Source organism: Lepidochelys kempii, chromosome 20 (assembly GCF_965140265.1).
Source record: "Lepidochelys kempii isolate rLepKem1 chromosome 20, rLepKem1.hap2, whole genome shotgun sequence".
NCBI classification, from domain to species: Eukaryota; Metazoa; Chordata; order Testudines; family Cheloniidae; genus Lepidochelys; species Lepidochelys kempii.
This window is the reverse complement of record NC_133275.1, coordinates 3,264,460-3,283,195: the sequence shown is the minus strand read 5'-3', so window position 1 is coordinate 3,283,195 and position 18,736 is coordinate 3,264,460. Positions and strand designations below refer to the sequence as shown.

At 56.2% G+C, this 18,736-nt stretch overlaps 1 protein-coding gene across 2 annotated transcripts in view; it reads right to left on the bottom strand.

Annotated features, from left to right (window-relative positions):
* The window catches only part of LRP1 (LDL receptor related protein 1), a 182,825-nt gene that overhangs the window by 113,704 nt on the left and 50,385 nt on the right, over positions 1 to 18,736 (bottom strand). For both annotated transcript variants that reach the window (XM_073318798.1, XM_073318799.1), the window contains exons 3-6: positions 12,896 to 13,033; positions 4,441 to 4,560; positions 3,254 to 3,382; positions 2,464 to 2,727 (exon numbers count right to left, since the gene is read on the bottom strand). In XM_073318798.1, the coding sequence (XP_073174899.1) occupies positions 2,464 to 2,727; positions 3,254 to 3,382; positions 4,441 to 4,560; positions 12,896 to 13,033 (651 nt within the window). The remainder of the gene's footprint in view (positions 1 to 2,463; positions 2,728 to 3,253; positions 3,383 to 4,440; positions 4,561 to 12,895; positions 13,034 to 18,736) is intronic.

Below are 18,736 nucleotides of genomic sequence, written 5' to 3'. Positions count from 1 at the left end.
AAGCTTCAGATTTCGCAACTGATTCAGTGGGATCTAGTCTGTAATCCAGTGTCAAATCAGCAACTTGAAGTCAGCATCCCGTCAACCTCCAGGCCAGTGGTTCAAATCGATCACCAGCTGGAACTCAAAGAGCTTTTCCAAGCCAAGTGGGAGCTGAGTGTGTCTCAGTTCAGCCCCTGGTACACAGACCCCACACGCAAGTCACAGACAAACCCCAGCCCATTTGGTGTCGGGAAGTTGGTAGCTACATGCATCAGGCCTGGCTGTACAGTGCGACCCCACCTTTGCCTGGCGACCCGCTGTGTAAGGTAGAGATCCCCCCATCCATTTCTATAGCAGCTGAGCACCTCAGTCTCTCCTGTATTCATCCTCACACACCTCTGGTAGGCAGGGCAGTGTTGTTATCCCCTTTGTACATGTGGGGAAACTGAGGCACAGAGCGTGACCCACCCAGGGTTACGCAGGGATGTCATGGCAGAGCCAGCAATTGAATCCTGATCTCTGGCTAATGCCTAACCACTGAAAAATCCTTCCTCTCCTGGGCCCTTTCTCCTCAGGGGTGCCCAAAAAACCCCACTAAACCATCTTCCCCACACGCAAAAAAAGAGCAGGGACTTGTCTCCTCCTGCCTCATTTCAGACGGTCGCCTGCAAGACCAGAGGGCGAGGCCTGAGCCTAACACACACACCCCCCACCATGCAGTGTTGCAACTAGAACCAGAGTTTTCTGAATGCACCTGCCTTTGCTCCAGAGTCCAAAGATCAGGGGCGGATGGAAAGATCTTTCTCCTCCTCACACACCCACTTTGCAGTGAGGGCTCAGCATTTTATCCCACTCCCCCAGGTTCCTCGCTACGCTGTCGTGCCCTCGCAGGACCCTCCACACGAGGCCGAGGAGAAGGTCCAAACCCCTGGGGTTTTACTGGGGTGCGAAGATCAGTCCCCGGGAGTAGAAGCATCGTTTATAACGCAAGGCGTGGCTCATCAGAGCAGCCCGAAGCTGGAAACGGGGCCCAGGCTTCCACTCTCAACAGACCAGACAAAGGAAGGGGATGATGCCCACGTCGCAGATGGGGAAGAGAGGCCCCGGTGGGGCCGCGGTATTTTCAAAGGAGCGAGATCCCCAAATCCCTCTGCGAGTCACGTAACGCCAAACGCCACCAGGTGACTCACGCCAGGGAACAGAGATGGCAATGGCAACCCGCCCTCCTGAGTCACAGTCCAGGGCCTCCTCCCACGCCGGCTTCTCGCTGCTGCAGCTCTCCCGGGCTTCGAAGGAGGAGGAGGATAGAGAGTTTCACCCCCTCCCCACGTCAGGGACAGACAGACAAACTTCCTGCAGTTCCTCGCCCAGCAGCGTGCTGATCCCAAGTCCACGGACACTGTCCCTTCGATGGGCATGAACTGGACTCGGTTGCTGCGACCAGGGTACCACAAGGGGGGAGCGGAGAGGGGCAAAGCCCCCTCCCCCAGGGCTCCCAGCACATTCGGTAACACTCTGTCCTCTGGCTGAGTGTTAAACCCCCCACACCCTCACAGTGTCTACCCCGATCTCCACCCTCCAAGCCCCTTGATCCTGCTCCGCACCCCGAAGGCCCTGAACGCCACCTCCTGTCCCCCTGCCCCCGCGGCCTCCATACCAGCCCCCCATCCGAGTCACACCCCAGTTTTGCTATTGATAAAACAAGCACCGGCCGTTCCGCCGAACAGCTGATCCCAGCGGTCGGTACCTTTGTTAAACTGCAGCCTCCCCCCTGCTTGAGACCCCCAGCGGCGCCCCCGGCAACCGCTCTCATTACAGCTCGGGAGACGCAAACAGAATTGAACCCACCATCTGCGTCTGGCTGGCCATGACTCAGCCTCCCCCCACGGAGCTGCTTCAACTTGGGGGATTTTTTTTTTTGGTTTTAAATCACTACCTACAGCCAGAGCCTATTTAGGCAACAGAAGCACGGGGCTCAAATACAAAAACAACAAGCAGCCACGGGTCTACCCCCTTCCTCCCCCCCACCACTGCGCAAGGAGCTGATCGATCCCGGGCCGCAGCGTTTGACCTGCGCTTGCAGCCCAATGGAAATTGTAAACAGGAGGCAGGAAGGGATCAAAGCGAGAGGAGGAGGAAGCCGCAGGCCCTTGAGAAAAAGCTGTTTTAAATCAACCAAACATTTTTCAACCCAAAAAAAAAGAAAAAAAGGTTATGACTGGCTTTAACGCAAGACATTCAGGCCTTTCTGAGGATCCCCAAGAGAGTTAGACCCCCGGGGCCCACTGGATTCCTAAGGATCTTGTGCACCTAATTGCTCAAAGAGCCGGTGACTACCCCAGGCCAGACCCCCCAGATCCCCCCTTTCCGGGGTGGGAGGGGAGGGGTGCATTTAAAGAGGCATAGATGCTGCGGAAGGAAGGCGGGGAGAGCGGAGAGGGGCGAGGCAGGAGGGGCGAAAGCGCCAATGCGGTCACTCACGGTGCAGGCTGAGGGAGATGTTGATGGAGCGCTCCTCCACAAAGCCCTTCAGGTTGGGGATCTTGGCGCACTTTAGGATGGTCTGGGAGGCGCTGTCGCCCACGTGGACCCAGCACACCGTGTCCTCGATGTAGTTGAAGTCCATGGCGGTGGTCTGCTTGGTGCTGGTGGGGGTGATGTTGGGCACAGGGCCGCCACTCAGGTAGGTGGCCAGGATGTTCTGGGAGTTGGCGATGAGCAGCACTGGGGGCCGGTCCACAGGCTCTGGAAAGGGAAGGGGAGAACAGCCAGGGAGGGTTAAGCAGGCAGCTGGATTCCTGTTCAATCTACGCCCCAGGCCCCAGCAGGGAACCCACAGCCTGACCCATGCAAGAGGGAATACGAGGACTGGATTTCCAATGCAGGGGACAGAGGAGCCCCCACAGGAGGTCCAGGGGCAGGAGACCGAGCTGTAACATGGGAGTGACGATTCCTGACATCAACCGCAAAACATGCGTGCTCAAGATGGCCTGGTTGCTTTGCACATACACCAGGCCTACATGCAAGCATCTCGCACACGTGGTGTGGCTGCCGGGTAACTCTGCATGTACACCCACGCCTGGGTCACGTGCAAACGCATGCTCTGGGGCAGCTAGGTGGCTTTGCACGCACACGCACACCTAGATCAGATGCAAACACAGCAGGAGTGCCACGCACACTCCGGGGCAGCCAGGTGGCTTTGCACGCACCCCCAGGTCCCGAGAGCTGGAGGCAGCCGGAAGCCACACCATTCTGCCAGAACACCACCTACCATTCTTAGCTTTGCAGGATCGGTTATCGGGCTGCAGGAGATAGCCCTCGACACAGCTGCACGTGTAGGAGCCCTCCGTGTTCGTGCACGTCTGACTGCAGGTCCCGTAGATGGTGCACTCATCGAAGTCTGCAGGGGAGGGCAAGAGAACAAGGCTGGGTCCCACAACTGCATCAGCTCCCCGGAGCCAGGGAAAGGACAGAGCCCCCCAGTGCTCACGGTGGAGCAGCAGAGAACGGGACATGCGGGAGGAACACACACCCCGCACCATCGGAGTCTAATCGTAGGGTTTGAAGGCCAGAAGGGACCAGCGCAATCCTCTCGTCTGTCCCCCTCTGGCCTGGGTTACGCAGAATCTCACCCCGCGAATCCTGCAGCCAGCCCAGAACTTCCAGCTGAGCCAGAGCAGAACTTTAACACAGAAATCCAGCCCTGCTTCAGAGGAGAATCCACCCCAGCCCTGGCGAAGCGATGCTGTTAAAAATCTGCCCCTTTCTCTCTGGTCTGAATTTCTCTAGCCTCAGCTTCCACCCACTGGCTCTTACTCTGCTCTCAAAAATCTCTCCCCACGCATGGACTCAGAGCCCGTGATCACGTCGCTTCTCAGCCTTCTCCTGAGTAAACTAAAGGGAACAAGATTCTTTCGTCTCTCGTGACTAGGCCGGCTTCCCAGAGCGCAAGTCCTTCTCAGAGCTCTTTCTGCACCCTCTCCCATTTTGCAGCCCCCTTTTTGAAGTGGGGACCCCAGACCTGGCCACAGCCCCCAGTGAAGGTCTCACTCATGCCGTACACAAAAGGAACGCCCCCTCCTGCTCGACTGATCTCCTCTTGCTGATGCATCCAAGGATGCTGTTCACCATAATGGGGGAAGCCTGCTCAGTGCTCCAATGTGGGGGCCCCAGGGACGGGGGGAAATCAGTTTAATCCATTGTGCTGGTCTGTCTTGGGCTATTCCACAGCCCCGACACGTCACTGTGACACTCAGGATGGGATTTTCAAAGCTGTGGTTTTCTAATGAGCGCTAAGTGTCCAAATCCCTTTGGAAGCCACTCCGGCTCCCTACCCCCGCCCCAGGCTGGCTGGCCACACGTGGCCTTCAGGCAAGGTGCGGCCCACTGAGCTGACAGTGCGCCCCAGCAGTCCTGTCCCTGCATTCGCAGGCTGTGTCATCCCCAGCCACCACCAACCTTTGCAGCTCTTCCTGTCCTCGGCCAGCTGGAAGGAGCTGTTGCAGTAGCAGGCGGGTCCGACGAGCGTCGGGACACAGTGGTGCTGGCATCCCAGGGCCGAGCAGTTGGCCAGAAACTCTAAAGAAAGGAGTCAGTGGGGAAGAAGGTCAGTTCTGGGGTCAGTGGGCACTTCAGACATCTGGGCAGGTGATGGGAACAGCGAAGGCTCCTGCTGTCATTCCCAGACTCCCCCAGGCACCCCAACCCCACAGCCCTGGCAGCATCCCCACTAGCTTGAGTAACAGGAGGAAAGGATGGGCTTATAGTCAAGGCAGCGTGCTGGGACACCTGGGGTCAATTTCCAGATCTACCACTGACGTCTTGTGACGCTTTGCACAGGCCACTGCCCCACGCGGCCCTCGGCTCCCCATCTGCGACAAGGGGAGAAGGACCCTGTTACGGGGACAGCTACCCTGCAATCCCAGTTCAGGCAGGCACCCGTGGGCTAGCTTTTACCTAGCCCGCCCTGCTAATACCAGCTAGGAACGCGAGCACATATCCCGGGTTCCCGGGGCGGTGGGGGGGGTAAGCATGGCCCCACCACCATGGTTTCACCGCTATTTGTAGCCACACTAGGTAGATGGGCCAAGACACACCAATCCGTCTTGCAATGACACCCTGAGCAGTGCAGCCATACCCTGCAAGCTCAAATATTTTGCATGTAAAGATTTTCTGGGAGCTGGGGTATAAAAAGGACAAGTTTGATCGAAACCAATGATTTCTAGGCAGGGTAGCTCCCATCTGGACTTTTAAAGACAACGGGCCCAATTCACCTTCACCCTGCACGGTGCAAACCAATGTTTGTTTGATGTTTCCACCAACGCAAACCAAGAGCAGAACGCTACCAGAAGAGCTGTGGTTTACCCCTCTTTTGCACCAGTTAGACTGTAAGATCATCGGCTCAAGACCTGTATTTTTGCTCCGTGCTGGGCACTGTACCAACACAACGGGCCCTGATCCCCGATCGCGGCTCAGGGAATACAGAAGTCCAGGGCAAGGGAGAATCTGTCCCGAGGCCATCAGAACACCACAAAACCAGGGACCGGCCGGCAGACAGGTACAAACGTGGTCACCCCAGCCCGCAAAGGGAAGCGGCAAGGGAAAGGGCTGCACAAGCCGCTTTCAAACAGTGACGGAATTTGATTCTGAAACATGAGACGCATTGTCTCTAACCTCAGCTGCATGGCTCAGCATTTCCTATTTAAAGGATCAGCCACAAGAGGCAAGGAGCTCCTGCCACACACACCCAGAGCGCACCAGCGTCCCTCCTCAACCACATCCGTTTCTCCAGCAGAGTCGTGCTGGGCAACTCGCTCAGGCCCACAGGGCTCCGGGAAACCCGCGGACAAAGATGGAAGCAGAGCATGACAGGGGGTGCGTTAAAGACAGGTGGCCTCGAGAAACCAAAGGCACTTGAGAGGCATCTGCAGTGGTGCTGAAAAAACAAATCCAGATCCTAGCCCTGGTTCGGGCTCTTGCTGCCCGGCCCGCAGTGAAATTGAAGCCCCATCGTGTGCGTTCACTGCATGCTCCCTGAGACCACGTTAAACAACGCCAACAAGGACTTCCTGTAGGGACTGCTGAGGTGGGAGCAGGACGCACCCTGCCCACCCAACACCGGGAATTAAGAAGCTAAAGGGAGCAAGTATCCTCTGTTCTTAGCTGCCCCTGTCCTTGTACACCTCGACTGACAACCCCGCAGAACCCAGCACAGAAATGGGGCATGCTGGATGCTCCGGGCAATACATGCAACAGGCGGATTCTCCATTTGGGAGGGGTTTTCAGTGTTCTCAGTGGGGGAGAGGATGCGGGAATTCCCTACTGTTCTCCATTGTTCCCAATGGAGGGGAGCAGATGGGGGAATTCCCCCATTGTTCTCCAACAGGGGGATAGTCCATTGTTCTCAATGGAGGGAGGGGAGGAGGGAATTCCCCCACTGTTCTCCAGCAGGGAAATATTCCATTGTTCTCAGTGGGGGGATTCCCCCACTGTTCTCCAGAAGGGGGATACTCCATTGTTCCCAATGGGGACAGCGGATGGGGGGATTCCCATTGGGTGCTAAGCTCTTTTGACACCCTGCCCCCGTCCTGGAGCAGAGAAAGAGCAGAGCAGGGTGTGGGTCTGGACCATTGCAGCAAGGCCCCGGGAAGCTCTGGGGTGACCGTCACTGTGGCATCTCCTCCCCAGACCTACCTACCCCCAACGAGCTCAGCAGGGAACCAGGCCCTAGTCGGATTCACCAGCAAATGCAGAGAAAATATGTCCCTGCCCATCTATTAAGAGCCCCCCAGGCAGGAGCTGGATGCGTTAAATCTCTGTGCTCCTGGGAGGGGTCCGCCCCAAGCGTGTCCAGCACCTCCCCTGCGCCCAACGCCCAGTCCACACACAGGAGGCTCCCGTGCTGCAGGGCCTTGAAGGTTGCCTGGCTCATGGCTCTGAACAGATTAATTTCTATCCATGGCTGAAATAAATGTTAATTGAGTGTCCATCTGCCCCGCGCTCCCCAATGCTCAGAGGAAGGCTGGGGCTGATGAGAAACCTCGCCTGGAGCACTTATCTCGCTGCGCCAGTAACTGACGGCTTCCTGGACTTAGCAAGATCACGTAATGATGGGTCCCGTTACCCTACCAAAGGGGGTAATTATACAGACATCCACGCAATGCACTGGGGAGACCTCGGCTCAATTCCCCACCCCGCTTTGTCTGTGCCTCGGACCCCCACCGGTAACGTGAGGATAACGGATCTGCCCCTGGGTCCCCAGGGGGTCGTGAAGATAGACTGCGTAGAGCGTTGAGGTCCGCTGATGAAAAGCGGTAGATAGGAGCTAGGTGGTTTTATTACACATACATACAGAGTGAGATTCTCTCATAAAAAGGGGACAATACGGGCCAGAATTCAGGCTCTACATTAGCAAAATTTGCATATATCAATTCACATTGTAGTCACGTGACGCAAACTGTCCACCTGTTTATAGAGAACCATATCTGAGCATCTGGATCTTTAATTAATTTGTCTTCACACGTCTCTCTGAGGTAGGGCCATACTATTGCCCGCACTTTGAGCTGAGGCAAAGAGAAATTAAATGCCTTTCTCAGGAAGCCTATTGCAAAGCAGGGAATCGAACCGTCAGCCCCTAGGTAACACCCTAACCACTGGACCATGCTCCAGCTCACTAGCATGGGAGTGCATTGCACTGGTGCAAACTGCAATCCCTTGGGAACAAGCTGTGCTTTCCAACCGGCATGCAACCCGGAAAGCTGCTCCACAAAAGCAAAGCAAGAACAAAATGGACAGGCGTCCGGGGCAAACCCAGCTACTCAAACACAGCAATGATAAGATAGGCTTCCGTGACCCAATTAACACACAAAGGGCTGGGATGGAGGCTTTGTGGCCGAAGGGACACTCATTGTGGGAAGCAGAAGAGCACTTCAGCCCACAAAGGTCTCTTTGTTTGAGGGTTTTTTCCCCTCTCCTGCCTAACGCCCCCGTGGCTTGGAAGCGCAAAGCAGAATGAACTCGGGTCTGTATCAAATCTGTGTGCAAAACAATCGAAACGTGAACCTTGCCAAGCTGAGAAAATCTGGCCATTTTTCTCCGTGTTCCCCCTTTCACAGCCCTCTCTCAGAGACTTCATGATCAAATGCATCCCACAGCTTGGACCAGCTGGCTCAAGGACGCTAGGAATGGGACATGGGTTCTTTCCCCTATAGAGGGCGCTGGATCCGATCCGGCCCCAGGACAGGGACTGACTGGCTCAGGGGGGCAGGGAATGGGACATGGGGGCTCTCCCCTCTGTGGGGTGCCAGCTCTGATCTGACCCCAGGGCAGGGGACTGGATGGCTCAGGGTGGTGGGGAATGGGGCCTTTCCCCTCTAGGGGATGCTGGCTCCAATCCGGCCCCAGGGTGGGGGGCTGGTTGACTCGGGGTGGGAGAGGTGGGAAGGGAGGGAAGGAGTCACCACTTTTAATCCAGTGCAGGTTATTAGTAGCTGTTAGCCCGAGCTCCACGGGGGAGGGTTTGAGACGCCATCTCTGACCACAGCTCATTGAACACCCACTTACCAGCACCCCTCTCTGCAGAGCAACCCCGAGACCCAACTCCCCTCTGCCTGCCCCCGGGGGGCTGGGACAGGGGCTCGCATCACACCCGGGACAGTTAATCTGCAAGTACATTCAGGGCTGGGGAAGAGTGGGGGGTGAGGGGGAACAGGACAAACGGACAGCAGCAGCATACCACCCACATCCTACAGCCCCTCTCCCCCCAAACTCTACACCCCCAGAAACCAGCACTGCAGAGCCCGGAGGACACGGTGTATGGTAAAACAAACTGCCCGTGATTCTGAAAAGCCCCCCCAGCCCCAAAACCACATTAAAGTCAGATAGGAAATGTCACCACCTCTGGCACCAGGTCCTGCAGCCTCTGACCAGGGTCACCCTCGCAGATCCAGGGGGGCACAATACTTTACCGTCCAAATCTGTTCTGCTTTGTTTACAGGAGGTTCAGAGGTCGAGTCCAGCTCAGGAGGGGGACTTTCGGGAAACCACACCAATTAACCAGGGAGCAACAACCGCTTCCCATAGGATGCCTCCTGACACCCTGGCCAGAAGCAGGTGTGGAATCAGGACGCTTAGCTGCACTGGAGTGGTCTGTAAACACTTCCGGCGGTGTGAATCTCACCCCGACATTCGGGGAACGAAAATCTAATGCAAGCTCAGAACTGGAGCATGGGGGGATGTCAACTGCAAATTCCCACACTGGCCCAAGGACCCTGTTACAGCCAGAACTAAACATGTGGATTTAAACCAATTTAGCTAATCCAGTTCACATGTCTGTGTAGACTCTCGGATTCTGGTTTATGGGCTGGTTTACACCCTATTACACCAGCGTTTCACTGTCTCCCATCCACTGATCTTTGGGCTTAAATTGCTAGAATCAGTGCAGGGTTGGGTTTTTTTAAACCAGCATGACTCTCGTTTGCTCAGAGTTTAACCCAGGCTTAATTCAGTTTCACTTAGAACTTTTACCAGTGCAATGATGCCAGCTCGGGGGATGGTTTTATCTATCCCACCCCTAGTCTGGCCACAGTTATAACAGGCTAATGGTACTTTATACTGAAATAGCTTATTTCCTCTTTATCCCGCTATAACAGCAGCCAGCCTAGGGGTGTGTCACCACTCTTACCTAGACCCGGATAGTTCTAGCAGACCTACATTCTAGAGCGGACAAGGCCGCAGGAGCAGCGTGGATGCAATCCATTTCTGATCCATCTGCCACAATACAAGGGCCAGCAAAGGAAAGCCACACCAGCACCGTTTACCCTCCTTGGCACAGCATATGCCTAACGTTCATATTTTGCATTTGCACGGGGAGGTCACGGCCCAGGCTACGGTCCCCAGGCCAGTTGGCTGTCTAACACACAGTGGGAGGAGCGCCCTTTCCCCTAGCAAAAACGGTACAGATTTGCTCACAATCCCGCTCTAAATCCCCCGTGTTATGCGTATGCAAGTTTAATAAGCCAGGTGGGCCAGCTGACTCGTTCACATGGTTTATCAGCTTTGCAGGGTGTTTGGCAGGCCTGCATGTTCATTTCAGAGTCTCCTCTCAGCTCATGTGCCACACGCACCAAAGAAAACCCCAACAATATTAGGATTTTCATTTTTTTTTTTTTTTAAGGGTGCTGTTCTGGTGGAAACAGTCCTGCTACAATTCCAGCCCTTGGCGATTTTTAAAAGAACAGTCAAGGTTTGTGGCTCTCCCTTCTCTGCTACCAGGAATAATTGCCTGTTCGAAGGTTGCAACTGGGATCTCTGCTTCTTTACTAGCCAATATTTCTTCCCTTCCTCCGTGGAGTGTGCCCCTCCTTGATCTGTTATCGTAGGATTGCTTGTGCACTGGGAACTGCCTGCAGGCTGGTGAGCCAGCGTAAGGTTAGAGAAGAACATATAGGGCTGCTAGCGATTTTCCCAAAGTGACTATGGGGTTTAGGAGCATGTAGGAATCATGCATCTAAATCTCCAAGACAAAAGCTGTGGCCCCTTCGCATGTTGTCTCGGGCCCAGGGGAAGGAGAATTATCAGGGTAGAGATCAGGACAGCTGTTTGAGGTAGTGAGGTGCGCTGGTTAAGCCCTAGGAAACTTGAGTCCTAGCCCCAGCTCTGCCACTGATCAGCCGTGACACCTTAGGCAAGCCCCATCGCCTCAGTTTCCCCATTCACCCAAGGAAGAGCGATTCTCTCCACTGTGGGGAATTACTAGGTGCAATTTCATCTCTTGCATGGAGCAGGCCAGACTCCAACGGCAGAGAGGCCCAATGGTTAGTGAGCTAGTCTGGAGGCAAGGCCTCAGCTCTGCCATAAGCTCCCTGTGGGACCGCAGGTTATGTCATTTCGCCCCTATATGCCTCAGTTTCCTCATCTGTCAAATGGGGGTAACAATCCTGCCCTGCCTCAGGGCTTGGCGAGGATAAACAAGCCAGAGAGGGTGGGGGGCTTGGGAGCCACAGAAGTGCCTAAGAGACGCAGACTAGCTGACTGCAGTGGGTCCCACCAGCCTGACGAGATCCACAGGGCCACCACTGAGAATCGGAGAGGAAAACCTGGCTTTTCTGTATCCAAACATCTCAAAAGCCACCCAGCATCCTCATCCGAGAGCTGCCGCAAGTGCCGAGCGCTCCCAACGCCTGCTCGGCTCTGTGCCCGGCTGCAGTAGGTGTAACCCAACATCAGATAGAATTAAACCTCCCCACCTCACAGATCCAGCTGCTGATTAACCCTCTCTCCCGCCCCAGACTTGTTGAGACACCGTTCGGGTCTCTCAGCTGCCTGGGGAGGGGGGGAGGGGGTGTGTGGTTCTATAAAATTAATCTACATAAATAGCTCAGAAGACACATTTGGGCCAGGGATCTGGTGCAGGGAGCCAGGAGGAGATGCTTATGCAAAGGGGAATGTTTCCGGGTGCCTGAACAGGCGGTTCACAAAGGCAAGGGGACACAGAGGAGAGAGCTGGGACGCCAGAGCCCAGGGCTCTATTCCCACCTCTGCCACTGACTTGCTGGGAGACTTTGCACAAGTCACCTCCCTGCTCTGTGCCTCGGTTTCCCCCTCTGGAGACCGGGAATAATGATCTTGAGCTCCCTGGGAAAGCACTAGATAAGAGATAGGCACCCTCTGTATAAGCAGCAGGGACTCTGTACTTGTATCTTCGGTACTTATCTGACACATCTGAGCACCTCCCAATGTCTAACGTATTCAGCCTCCCACACGTCTGGGGGGGCAGGACAGGGCTGTCATCCCCACAGTCCTGAGGGGCAGAAACTGAGTAACTTGGCCAAGAACACGCAAGGAGTCAGAGCCAGAGGCAGAGATTGAACCCTGGTCTCCCAAGGGCCAGGCTAGGCCCCGACCCTCCTTCCCCATCAGGTATGGCAGGGTCGCTGTGGGAACAGCCCCCGAACAGCTCACGCTCCAAGCCCAGAGAGCTGGGACACCTGGTACAATCTGATCCGCTCGGTAGAGGGCGTAGCTTGGGGCGAGCTGCTGGCAGGGCCAGCATTGCTGCTCACCCCTGAGGTGAGGAGGATTCATTAGCAAAGGGCATGCGGGCCAGGGGGTAGGCCACTGAATAGGAGGCTCAGGCCACCTGGGCAAGTCATTGCTCCGCTCTGTGCCTCAGTTTCCCCTCCCTGCCTCTTGCCTGCTCAGGCGGCAAGCTCTCCAGGAGAAGGGGTAAGTGCAGCACAATGAGGCTCTGCTCCCCACTGGGGTGCCTAGGCGGCGCCGTCCTGCACCCCAGACAAGGCAGGTGCCTCTGCTCTGCACTTTGCCCGATTTAGGGCCTTTTAGACGAATTTTCTTTGCCCTTTCCGCAGCTCATCCAGCTCAGAGCCAGATTACTGACAGCACGGCCCCTGGAACTGTGGGCTCAGGGGTCACGACCAGCAGGCCTCAATCCCTGTGCTCCCAGCCCTGCCTGCTAAGACCCCTGGCTAGGGAGGAAACCAGTGTCTGAACTAAACCAGAACCCAAACTCCCTGCCTCCATCTGCTCAGCAGAGAGTGCAGCTATGCAACAGCCTGCCGGGGCAGGAGCAATCGCCATTTCTCCTGCAGAAGGGAACCTTCAAGGTCTTCTAACCCACAGCCCCCAGGACGCGTTGACGATGGGCGGGGCGGGGGGGGTGTCGCACTGAAGTACCTCCACGAGTGCACCGCTCTTGTGCGAACACGCCGCACGCCGCGGCGAATCGCGGTTCCTACCGGGGCCACGTCCTGCTAACAGCCCGTGTGGCCGCACGCACTACGGAGGCATTTTTCCTACCCCCCTCCCACCCGACGGCGGAGTCTCTCAGCCCAGAGCGAGGTGCGGGCTGCCCCGGGGACCGGTCTGCCCCGGGGACCGGTCGGCGCTCCCCTACCCCGGCAGTGCGACCCCTCGTCCGAGCCGTCGAAGCAGTCCTGAAGGCCGTTGCACAGCTTGCTCATGGGTATGCACAGCTCCGTGCCCAGGCAGTTATGCTCATTGGGTTGGCACCGTGACACCTTGCTCTGCGGACCTGGAAGAGAGCAGAACACAAGAGAGATTGAGCAGAGAGGGGAAGGGAATCGCTCGACACAGCAACACCTGGCAGCTGCAGCAAGGACCAGAGGCTGCGGCTGGGCCTGGCCCACGCAAGCAACGAGAACCCAGCCCCTGGCACTCCCCGATCAGGATCCCTCCCTTCCTCCCAGCGCCCTGCCACTCCCACCAGTGCAAAAGGACCCACTCGCATTTCATACCCGCTGGGCTCTGATGCAAACACCCACAGTCAGCACAAAGCCACACGCAACTGGAGCCGAGGGAGAACCGTGCCATTTGCAAGACAGACCTGGGGGATGTCTACACTGCAGGTTTACTGCATGCTCTTACCGCCCCCGCCCCCCATCGTTCCCACACCAAACCCTCCCACGTGCGCAGAACCCACGTTCACATGCACGGCTGGGGCGTGGGGCAAGGAGACCAAACTGCACTCGTTTCCAGTGAGACTTCAGTGCTACTGTCACTTGGCTGCTTTTGAAAAATCGGACTCCCATGAGCATGTCTACACTGCACAAACCCCGGGCTCCGACTCTGGCTTGAGCCCAAAGCCCCCTTCCATCTACACACAACTCTATCTGGCGAATAGTGAATCCCCTTGGCCCAGGCTCTAGGACTGGGCAAGGCGGGGGGGCCAAGCCTCTTGTTTTGCAGTGTGGACGCAGCTTGGGCCCAGGTCCCCCAGACTCATGTCCCAAGAGTCTACCAATGCTATCCCACAATCCCACAGGCCGGCGCTCCTGCGGGGAGCCATAGCTAGGGTCTCCCATCCAAAGCACTGCCCCCACTCCACCCAGCTTCACTCCCGAGATCCAACAAATACAGCACACCAGGCAGCCAGGCTCAAACTCCCCGGGGACGGGGTATAGGTAATGCAGCCACACAGGGTGGGTCCCGCCTGGGCTCCTCTGTGCAGGGACGCGCTGAGAGGGGCCGGATTTGCAAGGATCCAGTATCCCATGCAGAGCAAAGGGAGAGACCAGATTAACAGCGGCGGAGGGAACCAGTGCCCTGGCTGCAGCTTTGGCCCCCGGCGGGTGGCTCCGTCTCCCTACCCATGTGGGCATCGGTGTAGATATTTCACCCCGGTAAGGAAACAGAACCCACTGTTCACACAACACTTTTACTGACCAGCTCGTCAGACACAGCAAACTTCACCCCCGAGAGCGACCCCTCCTTCCTGCGCCACCCTCCCTGGCCCAGCGTCACCCAGTCTCCCCCATCCGACAGGGCGCGTCAGCCGGCTCCTTCCTACAACCCGGGACACACGTCTCGAAGCTGCCAGGCTGCCCGGGGCAGACCAGAACGGACACATCCACAGTGTTCCTGACGTGCCCATTCCCCCCGAGAATGGGGCCTTGACAGGAAAGGGAGCCTGCCACACGGGAAAGGGAACCCAAGGGACAGAGGAAGCGCCCAGCAACGGGTGCCTTGTGGGGTTCCCTGCCTGGGGCAGCCATTCCAGGGCATAGCATGGGTTGTGATTAGCTCTGCATCCTAACTTAGGGGCTGCCCGCCAACACAGTATCCAACCCCAACACGGCCCCTCGGAGAGATGCGGACGGATCATTATTCCCATGAGGAACAGAGAGAGACTTGCCCAAGATCACCCCAGGAGAGCAAAGAATTGAAGGCAGGTCTCCAGTTCCCCTAACCAGCTGTGCTGTGCCCTCTCCCCTCCCGCAACAGCCATCCCGGCCATGCCACAGCCTGCCACGCACGGTGCCAGCATCACCACTCCGCTTTGGCGCTGGACTGGAGGGTGGAATCCTGCACCAGGAGGAAGAGAATCCAGCTCCTGCAGCGGTCTGGGCTCTGCGGGGCACCCGGGGCTCACAAACAAAGCCAGTGAGTAGGGCTGACTGCACAGGGAGGCAATCTGCCCAGTCAGACGGTGCCATTTTGACCATCATTTTGCAGAGTGGCGTAAATGTAACAGGGTGCTTTACAACCACAGAGGCAGTCCCAGTCCCACGCGGGTGGCGGTCTAACCCAGCCGGAGGGGTATGTGGGAGGACAGCTCAAGCACAGAATAGGGACGGCCGTGGATGCAGGAAGTCATGGAGATGTGTCGCTGAACGGAGAAGAGAGCGAGTTCCAAGCTTAGAGACCCACTGGGAAGAAGGTGCAACGTAGCAGGGAGGGGAAAGGGGACGTGACATCCCTGTGGAGTGGGACATGAAGGAACTGGAGTTTTCCCGCGTTGACGCACGATTTCTCCTTCAGCTGCAGATGCACTCGCTCACGGAGGGTGCATCCGAAAGTCGTTCGCTTGAGCTGATGGGCTAGCGACTTCGGTCAGGGCAAGGCCTCTGCCAGTCCCTGGGGGAAAAGGGTTTGTCCAGGCCAGGGCTCCGGGGCAACTGCTCCCTTTCACAGGGTTCATTCCATGCACCAGCGAATGGTGCAGGGAACTGGGAAGAAGGGGCGTTGATTCGATTTTCATTTTGTTTGGCTGAGAAGAGAAGAGCCTCGGGGTGGAACACGCACGAGGAGAGGCGGGGGTAGGAAACGCACAGACATGCACTCCTCTTCTCACAGGGCTGGCCTGCCTCCTGTATTTTTCTTAACCCTGAACGAGACCTATTCAGCATAGTTCCTAGACAGAGGTCTTCACGCATCTCCCTGCCCTCCAGCCTCACTCGCACAGGCTCGAAACAGCCAATCATCACTTGGCTACTCGAAAGGGAAGTTCAGACCCAGTGTGCCAAGCTCCCGGCTAACAGCAAAACCTACAAGCCATCAGAAAAGCTCAGGCCGTGAAACACGGAGCCCCGTTTCTCTGCCTCATGCGACGGAGGCAGGAAAACATTTCAATGCCACGAGGAAACCAGGCTAACGGATCCAGACAGGAACATGCAGCCCCAACAACTCTTTGCACGAATCCCCTGGCCTCTAAGGGGGCAACATTTATTCCTCTTTGTTTGTTTGTTTCGGTTGCAGTGACTTTAAAAGGCCACCCATTAGGAAGGATTCTGTTTATACGGCCCCTCCGGTTTCTATTTGGCCTAGTGAGTTAGAACAGGGAGGGACTGGGAGCTAGGACCCCTAGTTCTACTCCTGGCTCTGAAAGGGGAGAGGGATCTAGTGATTAGAGCAAGGAACGGGCACCCAGGGCTCCTGGGTTCTGTTCCAAACTCTGCCATTGCTTGTCTTTGCATCTCCCTCTCTTTTCCCTTCTGGAGGAGAACGCTGTTTGATTTATAACCAGGCAACTCCGTAGGTTAAGAGCCTTCTTAACAGCTCCTGCACAATAGCATCTGTCTCTAAAGAGAGCTCTATCTAAATAAAACCACTCTCCTAGGCTCAGAATAACTGCAAATTAAGGGTTAATTAGCCGTGTTTCCAAACAGGTCAAGGGAAGGCACCCATAGGAAGCACAGTGTCGATCAGTCAAAACGGATCTCCCTGCCCATTATCCCTGTGGAAAGAGCAGATCAACTACTTATCACAAATGGGGCAGGATTAATTTACAAGCCACTTTGTTTCCTTTCAACTGCATTTGCTCGTTAATAAATGAGCCAATTTATTACATGTGACAAGCTTGCGGTACACCCCAAAGGGCTGACTTAGACATGAATTTTTAACCTCAGAAAACCACTTGAAAAGAAGCAATTCTTCCCCCCACAAATGCAGCCTGTAACTGATCTGGCACCAGCCCAAAGACACATAAAAATGGGGAAAAGCTACAAGTGAAGAGATAAGAGGGCACGAAGCGAGGACTGGAGACTTCACAAGCTACGTGGCTTGAGTGTCAGAGACGGAAAGGAACATTCAAATAAAACCCACTTGGGAGACTTACCCGAGTGCTGAGAAGACTGCACTTTCCCAGGTTACAGCCGCAACCCCGATTCTTATTATTTAGCATTGGGATTGCGCCCCCAGGCCTGGATCAAGGCACCATTGTGCTAGGCACTGTACAAACACAACAAAAATAGACAGCCCGTGCACCCAGAAGCTCACAGCCTAAGGCCTGGCCTGCACACCGGTATCATACTGGTGTACGTATGATGGCGACGGGGTGCATTTTCAACTAAAAGAGCCACCCCGTACAACCCCTAACGGAGATGCACTTAGACTGGTCTAGCGCACCTTCCCTCCCGACAATTAGTGATACCAATATAAACACTTTTACACTGGTATAGCTGTGTCCACATTGGGCCAGGTCACCTCAGACCGATCGGGGATGTGGGGAGGAAATGCTTCTGCCCTCCAGAACCCTACTGCCGTTTTCAGGGAGAGCTGCAGCCGCACGGCAGCCACCGTCCGTGAACGTCGCTGGTTAGAGTCCAGGGGGAAGCTGATCTTCGCTTTGGGACAGTGCACTGAGCTGGGACTCCGCAGACCTGGGTTCGAGCCGTGACTCTGCTGCATGGTCCTGGGGAAGTCACTTCCCCGCCGCGTGCCTCCGTTTCCCTTCCCCTCTCTTCATCAGTCTGGCCTAGTTAGACTGTGAGCTCTTCCGGGTAGGGGTGGTCTCTCATGAGGAGTCTGTGCAGCCTTTAGAACAGTGGGGACCCTGATCTCAGAGGGGGCCTCCAGAGGCTACATAATACACAATAACGTGGAGGGAGGGGGAGGTTCTCTTCCAGGCCCAAGCAGCAGGAGGGGGGAGGGGGAGAGGGAGATGCGGAACCGCGGGCAAGTGTGCCAAAGGGGAGCAATCTCGGGAAAATCCACTCCAGGATCTCGCATACGCTTCCAGTTAATTTCCACAAACCTACCCTGCCTCTTGCCTCTTTGAGCTGCCAGGAGCATGCTGCAAAGCCGCGAGGACGGTCTGGGGATGCTGCTCACAGAGGAGAGCTCCGGCCCAGGATTCTTGCCCGCTAGGAACAATTCAGCCCCCGCCATATACAGGGTGCAGCCTCAGGCCAATCCAAAGCAGACAGACACCATGACTCTGTCCCTACATAGCACCTACCGCTCCACATCCAGGGATACCTCAGAGATCGGTAACATCCCTATAGCAGCTGGGGGAAAGGAGCCCCGTCCCCGGCTACACAGTTAGCTGAGATTAGAACCCAGGCGTCCGGAATCTCTATTCCCCACTCCCTGCCCCTGGCCACAACCACTAGACAAGCGGGTCAGTTTCCTCGACTGGTACACACTGGCATGGATCCGCCACGTCCCGGGGTGCTGCCCACTTTATACCCTCTGAAGACCTGGCCCCATCTCCTCCCCAAACAACTCCAAACCAGCAGCCGAGGACTTTCATTGTGACGCGCCTGGGATGCCCGGGGGCAAGGGAGCACGCTTAGCATCAGAATGCTGGAGACGAGACGCAAGTGAGCAGAGAGCCGACATTTTCCAGCAGCCCCAGGCCAAGATCTTCCATTTTCGGGTGCTTGCCTCAAGAGGCCTTCAAGGTGGCTGAATTTCAGAGGGCACTTTTTGAAAACCAGCTCCTCTGACAGATTCACATTGATCATTCACTGCCCCGCAGCGCGCGGGCAGAGACAAACGCATCTCTCCCGACAGGAACTGTCACCATGCAGACACCAGGGCCCCAGATGGCTGCAGAACAGATAAAAGCAGGCCGCTCGCTCCGCATGCACCAGACCCATTTGACCGATGTGTCGGCAGCTAAGTGGGCTGTGGCATCAACAAGGCAAACCTTCTACCCGGGCTGCAGTGCCTCCGGCTGGCTGGGAGTCCCTCAGGGAGGGTTTATTACCATTGC